Below are 14,172 nucleotides of genomic sequence, written 5' to 3' on the forward strand. Positions count from 1 at the left end.
AGGCAGTTGTCCACGATTTCCCTCTTGAAATGTGTAGCTCGATCAAAATGGTAGTATTACAAGTGTTGAAGTGAAAATTTTTACTGTAGAAATTTTGGATGGTGGCAATCCGCAAAAAATTTCCTCCTTGAAAAAATCCCACTATACAGTACATCAGGTCAATAAATACTTTACAATTTTGACAAGTGACTCAAACACTTTATTGCCTAACATATGCCATCTATATAAATTATATTATTTCATTAATACTGTTAAAGAGTTTTACTGTTATACCGTACTTTGGTCAGTTAGCCTATTGCTACATCTCTTCGGTTGAAATTAGTACTGAAATGATTATTTGGATATTTGACTATTCAGTTGGCTTGACATTATTCAATTCATTAAATATTCTTTAGCACTGTAGTAAGTTGTGATTGGATGAATAAAGCCAACCTAGAAGCTTGAACAAAGTGGCATAATAGCTAATTGGCTGTTTTGTTCACACCTATTCAAATAGTAAAAATTGCTATTCATTTCAGCACTAGTTGAAATATTTTGCCCTGCAATACACATTGTCTTTCAATAGGTATATGATTATAACAGAAAACTGAGGTGCTTTTTTTTTTGGAAAACTTGACAACTGGCAGACTTCTAAACCTTAGATGCCATTTGATGCTACCATCACAGCTAGTACACTTGTTACAAAATGAATAGGAAAGATTTCACTTGCTTATCTGAAATGTCATAATTTGTGTTGACTAAATTAATGATGTCGTATATACTAATGATGATCAGAGTCATAATCTTATTTTGGTCAAAGTATTCAAGTATTTAAATATGATAAGAAAGTATTTAAATACAAACAGCTAGCTCTAGTTTCCAAACCATAAATACAGTTACAAATACAAATACTCATGTACATGTATTTCAGTATTTGACCCCAAGTTTGGTGCATATGCAGAGTAACACCTTTAGAATTAGAATAAAGAGGCTGGGACCCCAGTATGTATAACCACTCTCTGCTACACCCACCCACATGCTCTCACTGGTCAGTCCTTGGACTACACAGAAGCTAATGAAACTTGTTGAATGTAGATAGTGGAAATTGACCACCAATTGCTAATTATGAGGAAATAAAAGTGACAAAGCAACACATTGTATGTGATATGGCATTGTATTTTACAGGTAATGTTGTGGTGTGCACTAATAAGAGTAACGACTAATAGTCCTCTAGAGTCATTCCAATAGCTCCTGAAGGATGATTGATCTTAAATATTCTCTTAGTAATTCCTCTCCTCTCGATCACCTCGTACAGGATGGCATTGGAGATCAGCTCCTGTTAACGGTTAATGTATTATAGTCAAGTTTGAGAGTTAAAACTATATAATGACTGAATGCATTCATAGCCAGGTTGGAATATATGGTTTCTTATTACAATATAAAAATGTATGGTACTTTTGCTAGGGGATTAAAATGGGACATATGGCCCCTCTCCTCAATTTTTCTTATTATAGATTCTAAAAATTGCATTTTAGTTTATAATCACACATTTTTAAAATGTGGAATAAAACTATATACATGTACAGAACAAATTACATAACTGTAGTTTTGTTTGCTGTATTAGAGTAGTTACTTACAGTAACTGTTCTATAGATTGTTTTTATGAAATAGGAGCTGTTGCTGAGTTTTAACAGTTACTGAGTTTTAACAGTTACTGTATACTAGATGTTAGTAGGAATGATAATTCTCAACACAGCAATAACATAACTAGCAAGCTAGGAGATTTTGTCCCCGAAACCCATCTAGAAATATTAAACTATTACACACAAACTTGAAACAGATTTTTCCATTAGAGTGTTTCAATAAACGTGGGATTATTATTATATTAGAGAATTATTTTGATAGAAAAACTTCCTCAAAGTATATTCTATAAGCTCCTAATCAAATTGTGGAGCACATAATGATCACACAGTACATGTCATGAAATTTTAAATTGAAAATAAAAATAGCAGCAAGGGAGGTACTTGATAAATTATCATCACTTAATATTTCACTACACCATACACAGTGGTTCTCACTTGTATTACAATACTTCCGGTAGGGATGACATCAAACTTCTCCTTCACCTCCAGGTTGTCATAGTGAATGTGTCCATCACATAACTTGGCTAAGGTGGAGTCTAAATGATGAGCATCAAATGGAAATTATAAACAAAAAGTCTTTGGGGGAAAGCACTAATAGAAAAGGACTTAGTGCCTGTTTCAGGTGCTCACATTTTTTACCTACAGCCTAATAGAGTAGGACAAACAGCTGAATTCCTTGAATTACAAAGTTCTACATGTGCTGGTAAATAATTTGGCTCTATTGAGTGAGCTCCAGCATACAAGATAAGGTAGAGTAACAGAAAAAACTATAAACAGTCATTAAGTGACCATTGTAGTTTAATGAGAGATATTGACTATTGGACACAGTTGTCTCAAAGATGCATGGTACTGTTGTATCAACAACTAAACCTAATACATTACTCACCCGGTCTACTGATGATACACAGGCAACTTATTCCCTTCTCTCTGAGGTGTCTGGCTGAACTAACACACTCTTCAGTTTGACCACTGTGTGATAGGAACACTACTGTGTCCCTACCAGGGTGGACCCTACCTGTAGTGGAGTGGACATCAGAAAAAGTAAAAATTTTACTACTCAATACTGGGTGACAGGCGAGACCAAGTTGCCAGATTATCTACTAACACATGACAACCAACTTTTCTAGTACAAATGGATACAACATGCCACACCCACCTAGGTCACCATGGCCCCACTCTGCACCATGTACAAAGCTGGCAGCCACACCCACTGATGAAAGAGAGGCAGCTAACCTCTGTGCTACCACACCTGACTTGCCTGCATTAGAATATAATGTGAGCAGTAAGAAAATCACACACTACATACATGGACTACAGACAGCACACACACACGCACGCACGCACACACACACACACAATTAGAGGTGTACCAATATGGGTTTTTGGCATGTACTAATATCCAATATTGATGCCACCAAAAGAAGCCGATAACCGATAGCTGATCTGATATTTGGATTACAGTTTTAAGCAAATAAAAGTGTACATTTACCTAAATGCCTATACTCTGTCTGTGGTGGTAGCTTGATTTTATTATCGTGCAATACCGACAATTAGGTACCCAAAAACATTTTTATGTATACTCCCATGAAGCCTTAAATGGATATTTCTACATTAGTCTGCATTTTAATGGCTTGTGAGAAAGCTAGTACAGCAAGTTTTCGTGACTCTTCTTTCACAAAGGTATTATTATATAACTGCTTCATTTTTGATAAGACTGTGATAAGCTCTCCAGCAGAATCACTTATATTTATATGACTTCCTGTAATGTAGCACTTGTTGTAAAGTGAACAATAAGTCACTGGCACTAAACAACCACATGGATAATGTAGAAAACCAATACATAATCAGTTTATGTACAAACTATCATTACTGTATAAATATCGGTAGTGATATCATAGTATAGTGGCACAACCAAAAAATTGTGCACTTTTTCATAAAGCCATGAAACTTTCCACACAAATAGTAGTCCTCAATACATGTATTTTTAGATATAGTGCCATCGCTGATTTGACCTTTGGTGACCTTTACTGCCATTTTGTACAGAAAATTATCATTTTTGTCTTTAACTTCCTGAGGCAGTAATAAATTTGTTAAAACATGGTACCAAACAAAAGATCTTGCTGATAGAAACAACTTGGTTTTTATTTGAAGTCAATAGGTGATGATTTCATTACAAAGTTATGAGTATTTGTGTTAGCTACAAAATTTGATAAATTTATGCATAATTATCTGCCCACAGGTAATTCACACCTCGAGGGCAGGTAAATTTATCAAATTTTGCAGCTAGTAAAAATGGCCATAACTTTGTACTGAAATCACCTATTGACTTCAAATAAAACCAAGTTGTTTCTATCAGCAAGATCTTTTGTTTGGTACCATGTTTTAACAAGTTAATTACTGCCTCGGAGTTAAAGACAAAAATGATCAATTTTCTGTACAAAAATGGCTGTAAAGGTCACCAAAGGTCAAATCAGTGATGGCACTATATCTAAAATTACATGTCATTAGGAGTGGAAAGTTTCATGGTTTTATGAAAAAGTGCACAATATTGCCAATTTTGGGGGCTACGCCGCTATACTATCAGTCCTCCTACTATTCTGTACCAATACCGATATTGGTAAACATTACCATATCGGTGGCCGATATTTTAGCCGATCTGATTATTGGTACACCTCTAATACACATACCCATAAACGACACCATGCAGACATACACACAGACAGACACACTTACCTACTCCAGATACAAACAATTGTCCCTCACAGTTCATCAAGCGACTGATAAAATTATCAACTTCCACCATGTCCAACTGACCAGCATGTCTGGTGGCTGCCATGTCATTCTTCAGTGACTCTTGGAAGCTTTGACACTTCTCCTCCTCTGTGATAGACACACCTAGCACCAGCCATGATGTATTAGGAGGAAATGATTGTGGGTTTAACCTAACCTAGTCCAAGATCCTTTAAGTATGTCATCAACGTATTCCTGTTGAAATATGAACAACAAACACACAATCACTATTCACTACTGAGGAGAAACCCTTCTCATGGAGGAAAGAAAGTTTAAAGGGGAGGTACATATGACATTGCAAACATGGCCAGCCCCACCCTATTCTGACCTTGATTGCTCAGTGGGTGTGCCTCCAATGGTCTGCACACAAGCTGCTCCAAATGAGTTAGCAACTTGACCAAGCCACCTGTGTATAAGAGATTAGGAGTTGATGCATGCAGGTATGGAGTGTGCACATAACATGCAGATGGCACTTTGTACTTAACGTCTGTTTGTCTGTCTGTCACACTGTACACCTGTAGGTGTATGCAACACACACACACACACACACACACACACGCACACGCACACACACACACACAAACACACACACACACACACAACCAAACATTAGCAACAACAACACACCTCAGCTGCTCTTTATCAGTTGGCAGTCCTCTATTGGATAGCCCTACAACAACAGCACATAAACAAAAGATGATAAACAGTTAAATAATATAACTGTCCAAAATAGCAAAATCTATTAATACAAATGAAGCAGAGTTCCAGCAATAAAAAGCAGTGAAACAAGATATGTGAATGATGGCAGCTATTACGAAATAGAAAATCCTTACATTGGCATGTTACCACCATCTGCATAATGCCTAGATTTTCTCACATAACTATGTTGTAACAACTACCACTATTCATCTCTTGTTTCACTGCTTTTTATCACTGGAACTCGACTTCATTTTTAAATTAATAAACTTTTTTTTGTTAACTTTTTGTTATAGCATAGCTATGTTATACAGTGTGGCTGTGACTGCTTTATTAGAGTATTTCAATCTCACTACTTATCTCAAGTGAGCTACACAATAGATTAAGGGACGTGGTTACCATACACCATTTTCTACAGCAAAAACTGCAGTTGTAAATTATTAAGAGGCGTGGCCACCATAATCTGACAGTATAAGGGCGTGAGGGTGTGTACCGATCATTTAAGGGAAAGGTTGCTATATGATCATTCCATAAGTATAGCTACTGGTACGTATCTACTCTCTCTTACAGTAATGCAAGCACTTCAAACAATAATATTGTGGAGTTTAAATACGCTCCTCTAAGGAAAGTGTTGATAAAGAAAATGACTGCTTGGTATAGTTTCCTTGCATGAAGAAGACGACCAGCATGATTGAACATAAAAAGAACGGCAACAGTGCAGAAGGCAGAGACTAGTCAGAACCCCAAAAGGCATGTGCCAGACATGAGTTAAGTACTGTGGCGGCATAAAATGGTGGATGCATGATGTGCTGCCATTCATTCTAGGGGAACCCTACTAAACTGTACTGTTTGATTCATCAAATTTAAGTACTCATTCTTCAGGGTCTTTAAACTTCAGCTAAATTACATATACATTGTAAAGTTTTCCATCATACGATGATAGAACACACCTGCCACTATCCCACCCAGGAAGGCATCACCAGCTCCTGTGGTGTCCACTACTTTGTCTACTATTAATGCTGGCACCTCCACCACCTGCAATGACCAGTGTGGGTGGGGCTCATATTCAGTATTCAGCTCACATGATGCTCATTAGCTAGGATACTGAGTTCGCTGCCATGAGTGATAGCCACCAGGGTTGAGCCACACTGCTGTTGTAGTTGATGAGCAAGGTCCGCTGCTGATGTGCTGAGGGAAGAAATGAACATAAGCACTGAATCTATGGTACAGCCTACTAAACATCTCTATTGGAAAGTTATCTAGTTAATGCCCACCTCCTAGTTCCAGTCAACATGGACAACATGTCATCAGCTGCAGCCTTAGCTGGTTTGAGGACATCTGCCAACTTGACGCACCTACAACATGGAGCCAATCAATCTATGGTAAAACTTGTAGCATAAATTTCCAAACAATATTTAATTAACAGTTATCATTCTATTATAGTATTACCAGGGGCAGAGGAGACACCTATATTTAGGGGTGGGGGTAGTCAGGCTTATCTAGGGATGACATGTCTTAGTATGCAAACCATACTAGTATGCAAAGCATGCCAATCAAGGGGATTAGGCCGTCTGAGATTGAATCTGGGAGTGATTGTAGCAGTTTATCAATATTAGTTTAACTGTCATATTAGGGTGACTACTCTATTATAGGGTATCTCAATCTTGAGGCATTTATAATAGCATCCAGTGGACCTATAAAGGGGGTGGCATGCCACAGCAGAAATTTTTGTGATTAGACTCTCAAAATTGAATCTGAGAATGATTTTAGCAGTCACCATTAATATTATATTTGTTGACTGTTGTATTAGGGTGACTGCTCTATTAGGGTATATCAATCTTGATTCATATAGAATCCAGTTGATTCACTGGAATCGCAGGTAGCTAAGCATTTGTATAGTTAGCTATACAATCAGCACAATTGTTCAATGACAGCTATAGATAATTTTAGGGGGGCTAAGCCCCTCCATAATTTTTTTGACGGGCTACAGCCCCCCCTCCCCTTCTCCACTGCCCCTGAGTATTACACATAAATCTGTGAAGTATCTTGAATTATGGGAAGTCTTGCATGAGCACCTGATCATATTCAGTTACCAAGGATCAAGAGCCTTCAGGAGTCTAAAAGTGTGTACACTAATACAAATGGAACCATTGCACAGCCATAGGTGACTATAAGGAGGAAGAGGAGGCAGTGGCGTAGCTAGCCCAGAAGGATTGGTTGGGCACCATTGTATGCCACTAAGCTGCAGCAACCATGATGTGCACAGCTAGGGCCCAGGATTGCATGCCCCCAGGAAAATTTTTGAAAATTACATGCTGAGACGTGCTGAAATTCAATTTGGTGGCATTTTACAGTTAAAATTTATCATCTCTATTAGGACACTAGCTGTATGTACGTTTTGTTTGCATAATAATTATTATTAGTTACGTAGCTGTAGGATGCTTCATATTGCACCTCGTATCGTACAATTTAGCTATAGCTAGCTACGTACAGTGAGTACCTGAGCAGGTAGGGCACTGGAACTGATTGGTTGGGCCTGTGCCCTACCAGTACCCACCTTAGCTACGCCACTGAGGGGAGGAGATGAGAAACAAGCTTCAAGAAGTCTTGGGATGAGAGGAGTTGTCAACTAACATAATTTTATGCTGTGCCACCCTGTATGTCAGCACTAGCATCACCACTCCATTAAGCGCCCTAATTACAATGTGTTTGAGGGTTTTCACTGTAAGCACACAAAGACAGTATTAGTTACACTAGTAGACTCCACTAGCTAACAACATACTCTATTAATTCTTGCTCAGTCCCCAGTAGGGCCTGGTGTAGTGCCACCTGTTAGGAGGAAGATCATGTGATGCATGATGTAGTGATCTCATTTACTGCCCACCTCTGGAGTAGTGTCCAAATCCAACACTGTCAATATTCCAGCCTCTCTGAAGGGAAATAACAAAACCAGAAACACTATAAGCATTATAATAACTAATAGAAAAACAGTTTGCAGAACCTTTCAAGGAACTACTTTATGTTTCAAAACTAACTGTAGATTTAGTGGGTATAACACATGTCTTGACAGCACTTGGATCAATCACTCCTCTACCAATTGTGACTGGTTGTTATGCCAACAAGCCAACCACATTTTGGTGCGGTGACTAGTGCTGCACAATATACCAAGTATTTAGTTAAACTGTGGTATCTGTTTTTGATACCATCTTATTTCTTAACATTGTGGATTTAAAAACACTCTTCAAAACTTAATTATTTGTATGAAAAGTGTACATATGAAAGGATATGGACTGGTGTACAATAATATACTGCAATGAGCTTGCCAACACAATTCTGTCTTGAGTAAAATGTTTAGAAACTGTACTTTTGTATCAGTAGAGGCATCTAACTAAGGCATACCGGTAATATAGTCATACCGCAATATCAAGTAACAATATCATACCATCTATGAAATATCAAAACCGTAGCACCAGGTATGTGCCACTATAGTCATAACCACATTGCATTTTTGGTGCTGTGACCAGAAGACACACCGTGGCAGAGCTCAAGCAAACACTATGCTCAAGACGAGGGTACAAAGCACACCTAAAGAAACTGCTGCAGTTTGCTGAAGAATCACTAACCAGTATGGAAACCCTCAGTAATGACAACATGGCTGCTCTGTAAGATATACGAATATCTTCAATGTAAGCAAGTCATCATCATAGCAATAGATGCGAAGATTCTTGAAGCCTCTGAAGGTAATGATGAAATAGAAGCTGAAGTATTAAAAGCTGAAGAAACAACTACTTCTATATAAACAACAAAGGTGAAGATAATCAGCCACCTGAATCTCACAGCTTCAGCAGAAGTAACAACTACACTATATCACCCCTACCCACCGTACAGCATCAACCCATGAGAGTATCACCCGCCTTCCCAAGCTGGACCTTCCATAAATTGCAGGTAGTCCCCCTCTACTGGCAGCCCTTTTGGGATTGCTTCCAAGCTGCAGTGGACTTGAACAGATTCCTGAAAGGAGTACAGAAACTGAGTTACCTTCACACTCAACTTCGGGGAGAAGCATTAAGGGTCATAGCTGGAGTTCAGCTCACCAATGCCTGATTTCATTCAATTGTTAAATGACCGATTCCTACAAACAAATAGATGCTCATATGCAGGCACTCATTGATCTTCCTGGCCCAACCAACTCATTTTGCAGTACACCTGAATTCTATGATGCTACTGAGAGCCACATCTGCGGTCTCCCAGAGGCAGAAGATACCCACAGCAGTTTATTGGCCCTCCATAATCTTAGGCAAGCTTCCAGGAAGAGTTAACAGAACTTGGTCAGAACTCATGGCAAGAGCTCTAGAGTGGACTATCAATGAACTGTACGTATATTGCCATTTGGGATGAGCTATACATTCTAGAGACTTCCCACCACACTTCATTACCATCCTTTCTATTCTGGCACAAACAAGTCTGCAAACACACTTACTGTAAAAGGAAAATGCAGTGTCCGTTTTGCGAGGGATCTCCTTCTGCTTCATTATGTGGATCTAACAAGGACCCTAAACAGTACTCCAACATTGTACGCCAAGAAAGAGTATGTTTTAACTGTTTGGGGCACCACAAACTGTCCTCATGTAACTGTAAACACAGATACCATCACTGTTGCCACACAAGCTTGTGAATATATTTGTTGCAGAGCTGTCAGGGTAGCACCAACATTGGAGTGATAGAGCAACACACATGAATGTCAAGCATAATCAGTTGTGACAGCTAGAGAGTAGGTATGAGCTTGTTCAATGGTGCATTATGGATTCATTTGCCACAACGCCGAAACCTTGTTGTATCAAAGACAAGACAAAGTTGCTGCACAAGGAGCATCTGTGAATCCTTTGTGTGAGTTGAAATCAATTGTAAATTGGTGCTCTTTTTCTGGTATGTCACTTGTTGTGTGTCCTTCATCCAGCTTAGCTTTATTCTGTCTAACTCCTCAGCATCAAGTAAGCCAACTTGTCTCTGCTCTATATAGCCAGAGTTTTAACTACCCCCTCGATCACCACTTTTTGTCGTAGCAGCAGTAGCAACTGAATTTGTGCTACATGAGGCATCTCCACCAGCTCTTGGCCTACATCTCCATAGATCATTGTAGTACCCTGCATGCTGTAACTGTATTTTTGTACGGGTGTGGCGATCCATGATGGCCATGTTGCTACAGTGAAGATGTATTCAGCATTTGCAACATAGTTCCTCTTCTCACAGAGAGTTCTGAAGCTGCCTTAAGGTCATTTGCAATATCCTTCTGCTCGGCATGGAGTTCTTCATTCAGTGGCTTGTCCCAGGCTATCTTGCACCTCCATAGGGTTTGCATTAGTACCTGTGCTTGGATGACTACAGGAGCAATGACTCCCAATGGGTCAAAATCTCTTAGATGTCCTGTAGTATTTCTCTGATTGATTGATTGATTGAAATGACCTCTGAGAACCCTCACATTGACTTCAGCATTCCTACTGCCACGAGAGACTGTAGCTACGGCTGTCTGCAGTATGTTGCAGACTGGTAACGTGTGGTGGTTGCTGACCATAAGTAGGATACTATCGGCATGACAGTATATCAAATCCCCCCCCCTTTTGTGAAAATCTGTCATTTGTCTGAAGGTTACTGGGAATCCGTTTACAGCACCTGATCCCAGCTCCACTTCCTCAATCCATCCATTTATATAACTTCAGTGAAGTGTGAATTTTGGATGGTGTACAGGAAGTGAAGATGCACTTGTGCCTGCTTAAGTTTGCCACCACATGTGCTCTTCATTTGGAGATCGTCCAAGATGTGACCGCTGAAATCTCTTTGCTGACCTTCCACAAGTTTGCTGGGTGGAGGTCCTTACCAAGGATGATTTCAGAAAACGGATCCACGTGCCTTCCAGCAGCAGAGCAAATTGAGATCTCTAATGGAGCTACCAGAGATTAAGGAAGAGCTAGGCAAGAGGTGTCACCTGGAAATTCACCCTCAAGAGAGCTTCATGGTATGAGGAGATTTGGGAGCAATTAGTGGGTCTTACCAAGACTGCAATTAAGGAAGAAGACATGTTTCGCTGTGAACCCTAGAGACTACTGTGGTAGGAATTGAATCAGTAATAAATGACTGCCCCCTGACCTGCATATCATTGGAAGTGGATAACCAATAATGATAGCCACTGACCCCTCACATCTACTACATGGAAGAAGGATCACATGCCTTCCTGATGGAGACTGGTGAAAAGACTGATCTAAGTCGGAGATCTAAGTTGGAGAAGAGGGTCATATATGTAAGGTGCAAGCAGCAATGCCAGAGGAGATGGTGCCACAAATATTAACCTCACTTAGACAATTTCACTGTGTCTCTGGCAAACTGTGCAGAAGGGTGGTGTTGTCATTGTCCATGATAATGTCACATGGAGGTTAGTTTTCATTGAAGATATCATATTTGAGGAAGACGGATTAGTACAAGCAGCCATCATTCGCACTGCAAACAGGAAACCAGTGGACCAATGACTAACTATATCCGTCAGAGCTGAATGTGAAGTAGACACTAGACAATGATTTAAGGACCAGGCAAGATGAAAGCAAGCCAGAAATTGAGAGACACGCTTATGCACTGTTTCACCTATGAACTCTAGTACTGCACCAAGCCAAGTATGAAGAGCTGCAGCCATGAGAGCTATTGATGAAAAATGGGCAAGAATCCTTTCCAGGATGTCACAGAGAACTAACTGTAGGTTTAGTTGTACTAAATAGTTAGAATCATTAGGCCGATTGTTGTTTCACATGTACACTGTGCACGTTTTAGAATTGCATAACATGTGTCTTGACAGTGCTCAAATCAACTGCTCCTCTGCCAATTGCGAGAAGAACCTGGTTATTCCGCCAACAAGTCAACCAACCACATTATGGTGCTGTGACCAGGGATGTGCCATTATATATACAGTCATACCATACTACATGTACACTTTTGCTTTTTTTTGTATTTCACCTGTGTTAGGTACTGAATTCTCAGCCCATTCACAAAACTTTTTTTCATAGAAGTCACTTACAAATCATATCACAAGAAACACTCTAATAAAACATACAGTTTATGCTGTAATATGTTTGGCCGGTAAGTAAATACAAAATGTCACAATTCAACAAATCTTCATTGACTATGTCAATAGAATAGTTGACATTACTTAAGGTTAGACATTGCCTAAAATGGGTCAAATGATTTTAAAACGTGATCTGTAGGATTACTTCTAAAAGTACGTGTTCAGTTACAAAACATATATAAAACATTGAGTAAAATGTGCTTTAGCTTTAGTACTGTATACAAGTAATAATATTCAACAACTCCAGTGAAACAGTACAGCTCTATAGTACTACTGCACACATATACATACAAGCAATACTACTATTAGGAATAACAAGTTTTCCATTTTGTCAACAAGTGTCCATTTTGGTCAGACAACAATTAAAATGTAGCCTACAAAAATTCTTCTGCAAATATGGCTGAACAATTTCTAAGTATTACTTCACAGACTATTGTTGCTACTCACCTAGCACACTTCAATAATGCTATTACTCCACTGAGAGGTACTTGAGATATCTCCGTAGTCAGCATACTAGCATCGGTCTTGATGTGACTACCTGGAACAAAATGATGTACTACAAATAGACAGACAGATACAAGAAGTCTTCATCTGCTATTTATGTAGTTACACTAGCCCACATCTGTGACACACTATCACACACACGTACGCACGCACACACTACAATATGCACTCTACAAACTTACAGAAGTGTTTATTAACATAATCATTATCAATCCTACTAGTAGCTCCAGGAGCCATTATAATACTTCTCTCCCCACTATTCTCAATTAGCACATGACACTATTTTAGAGTCACATGTGACTAACAACTGGACACAAACTCTACCTACCTGTCCTGACATCTCAGTATTCTCAACTACATATACAATAAGAGACACGTGTGACTAGTATTCCAACACCCAGTACAACTAACCTGTTATATACTTCAGAGACACACCCAAACGTCTGAGATTGCTTCTGATAAATGTGCCAGCCTCGTCATTACCATGGATAGCCAGTAAACCAGTGTCCACTGTGGCAACAATAGGACCAGAACATTATTGGCTGTGTACTGACTGTTCTTGAAAAAGTGAAACAGCACTGTACTGAATATAGAACAAGCTCAAGCTCTGAAAAATTTTGCAATGCTCTGTGACAAGCAATATCAAGGAATTATATTGTATATGGCCTAAAAATTTCACCAATTTCTTTTTTAAGAGCAACACTTTGAGTGAAATGCTTTGGCCAACATATTACAAGTGGATTTACTTTCATCACAAACATCAAATATACAATACTGTCATACCTCCAACTTGCGCTGCCCATGCCAAATGATTTAGTGTCACTCCACCAACCACTTTTTGCTGTAAAATCTTCTTGTTTTGACTGCAAATAACCACTATACAATACACCTTTGTGTAAACTAGCTCTTATAACTTACCAGTCAAAGAATCCTTTATCTCCAGGCCTTGGTAGAGCTGTAGATTTCAGTAAATCACCGGCTTTAACCACGACCATGCCTTACCTCTCACTTTGTAGATGTTGTCCACTACATTACTACCACAGCCAAGAACTGTTCCGCCACCTGTTACGACATTAGAATAAACCAACCATTTGAATTACGATTGCTAAACCTCTTATGGTGGAGAAGTATCGTCCTCCACATCGAGTGCACAATCGAACCACACCACTTGTGCGCGAAATCATTTTAAGTGGCGCTTAAGCAATTCTCTTTTTAATACGTGAACCTCAACAGACCTTTCAAGGGAGGACTATGGTTGATGAAAACGTAGTACCATATCGTGTTGATGTTTTATTACGCGTATTAATTGCTAAACAGTCACTGATGATCGCCTATATGGAAATTTTTAGCGCTCATTCTCTGTTCTATACCGTACTTTCGACATATAGGCGCTTATAAATGAGAGTATCCGGAATAATTCCATGATACCATAGATAATATAGCGCGTATATT

The 14,172-nt window shown here is 39.1% G+C and overlaps 1 protein-coding gene across 1 annotated transcript; it reads right to left on the reverse strand.

Moving 5' to 3' along the window:
* Positions 1 to 1,119: 1,119 nt before the first annotated feature.
* On the reverse strand, positions 1,120 to 14,105 carry LOC136251221 (bifunctional ribokinase/ribose-5-phosphate isomerase A-like). Its single transcript, XM_066043634.1, has 21 exons — positions 13,832 to 14,105; positions 13,723 to 13,782; positions 13,639 to 13,675; positions 13,504 to 13,583; positions 13,132 to 13,230; positions 13,049 to 13,074; positions 12,903 to 12,999; positions 12,664 to 12,754; positions 7,993 to 8,038; positions 7,891 to 7,937; positions 6,383 to 6,463; positions 6,191 to 6,296; positions 6,059 to 6,143; positions 5,040 to 5,082; positions 4,741 to 4,818; positions 4,570 to 4,607; positions 4,356 to 4,517; positions 2,779 to 2,880; positions 2,509 to 2,637; positions 2,058 to 2,158; positions 1,120 to 1,315 (listed from the first exon to the last, which is right to left on the reverse strand). Exons 1-21 carry the CDS (start codon positions 13,902 to 13,904, stop codon positions 1,199 to 1,201), a joined length of 1,698 nt encoding a protein of 565 aa, XP_065899706.1. The 5' UTR covers positions 13,905 to 14,105; the 3' UTR covers positions 1,120 to 1,198.
* Positions 14,106 to 14,172: the final 67 nt, after the last annotated feature.

This window comes from Dysidea avara, chromosome 3 (assembly GCF_963678975.1).
Source record: "Dysidea avara chromosome 3, odDysAvar1.4, whole genome shotgun sequence".
NCBI classification, from domain to species: Eukaryota; Metazoa; Porifera; class Demospongiae; order Dictyoceratida; family Dysideidae; genus Dysidea; species Dysidea avara.

Coding starts and splice junctions, on each gene's coding strand:
- LOC136251221 (XM_066043634.1), bottom strand. CDS start 13,904: ATGATTTCGCGCACAAGTGGTGTGGTTCGATTGTGCACTCGATGTGGA. Junction 13,000..13,048: donor ATACTGAGATGTCAGGACAG/GTAGGTAGAGTT, acceptor ACTCTAAAATAG/TGTCATGTGCTAATTGAGAA. Junction 6,464..7,890: donor ACTGAGCAAGAATTAATAGA/GTATGTTGTTAG, acceptor TCCATGTTGTAG/GTGCGTCAAGTTGGCAGATG.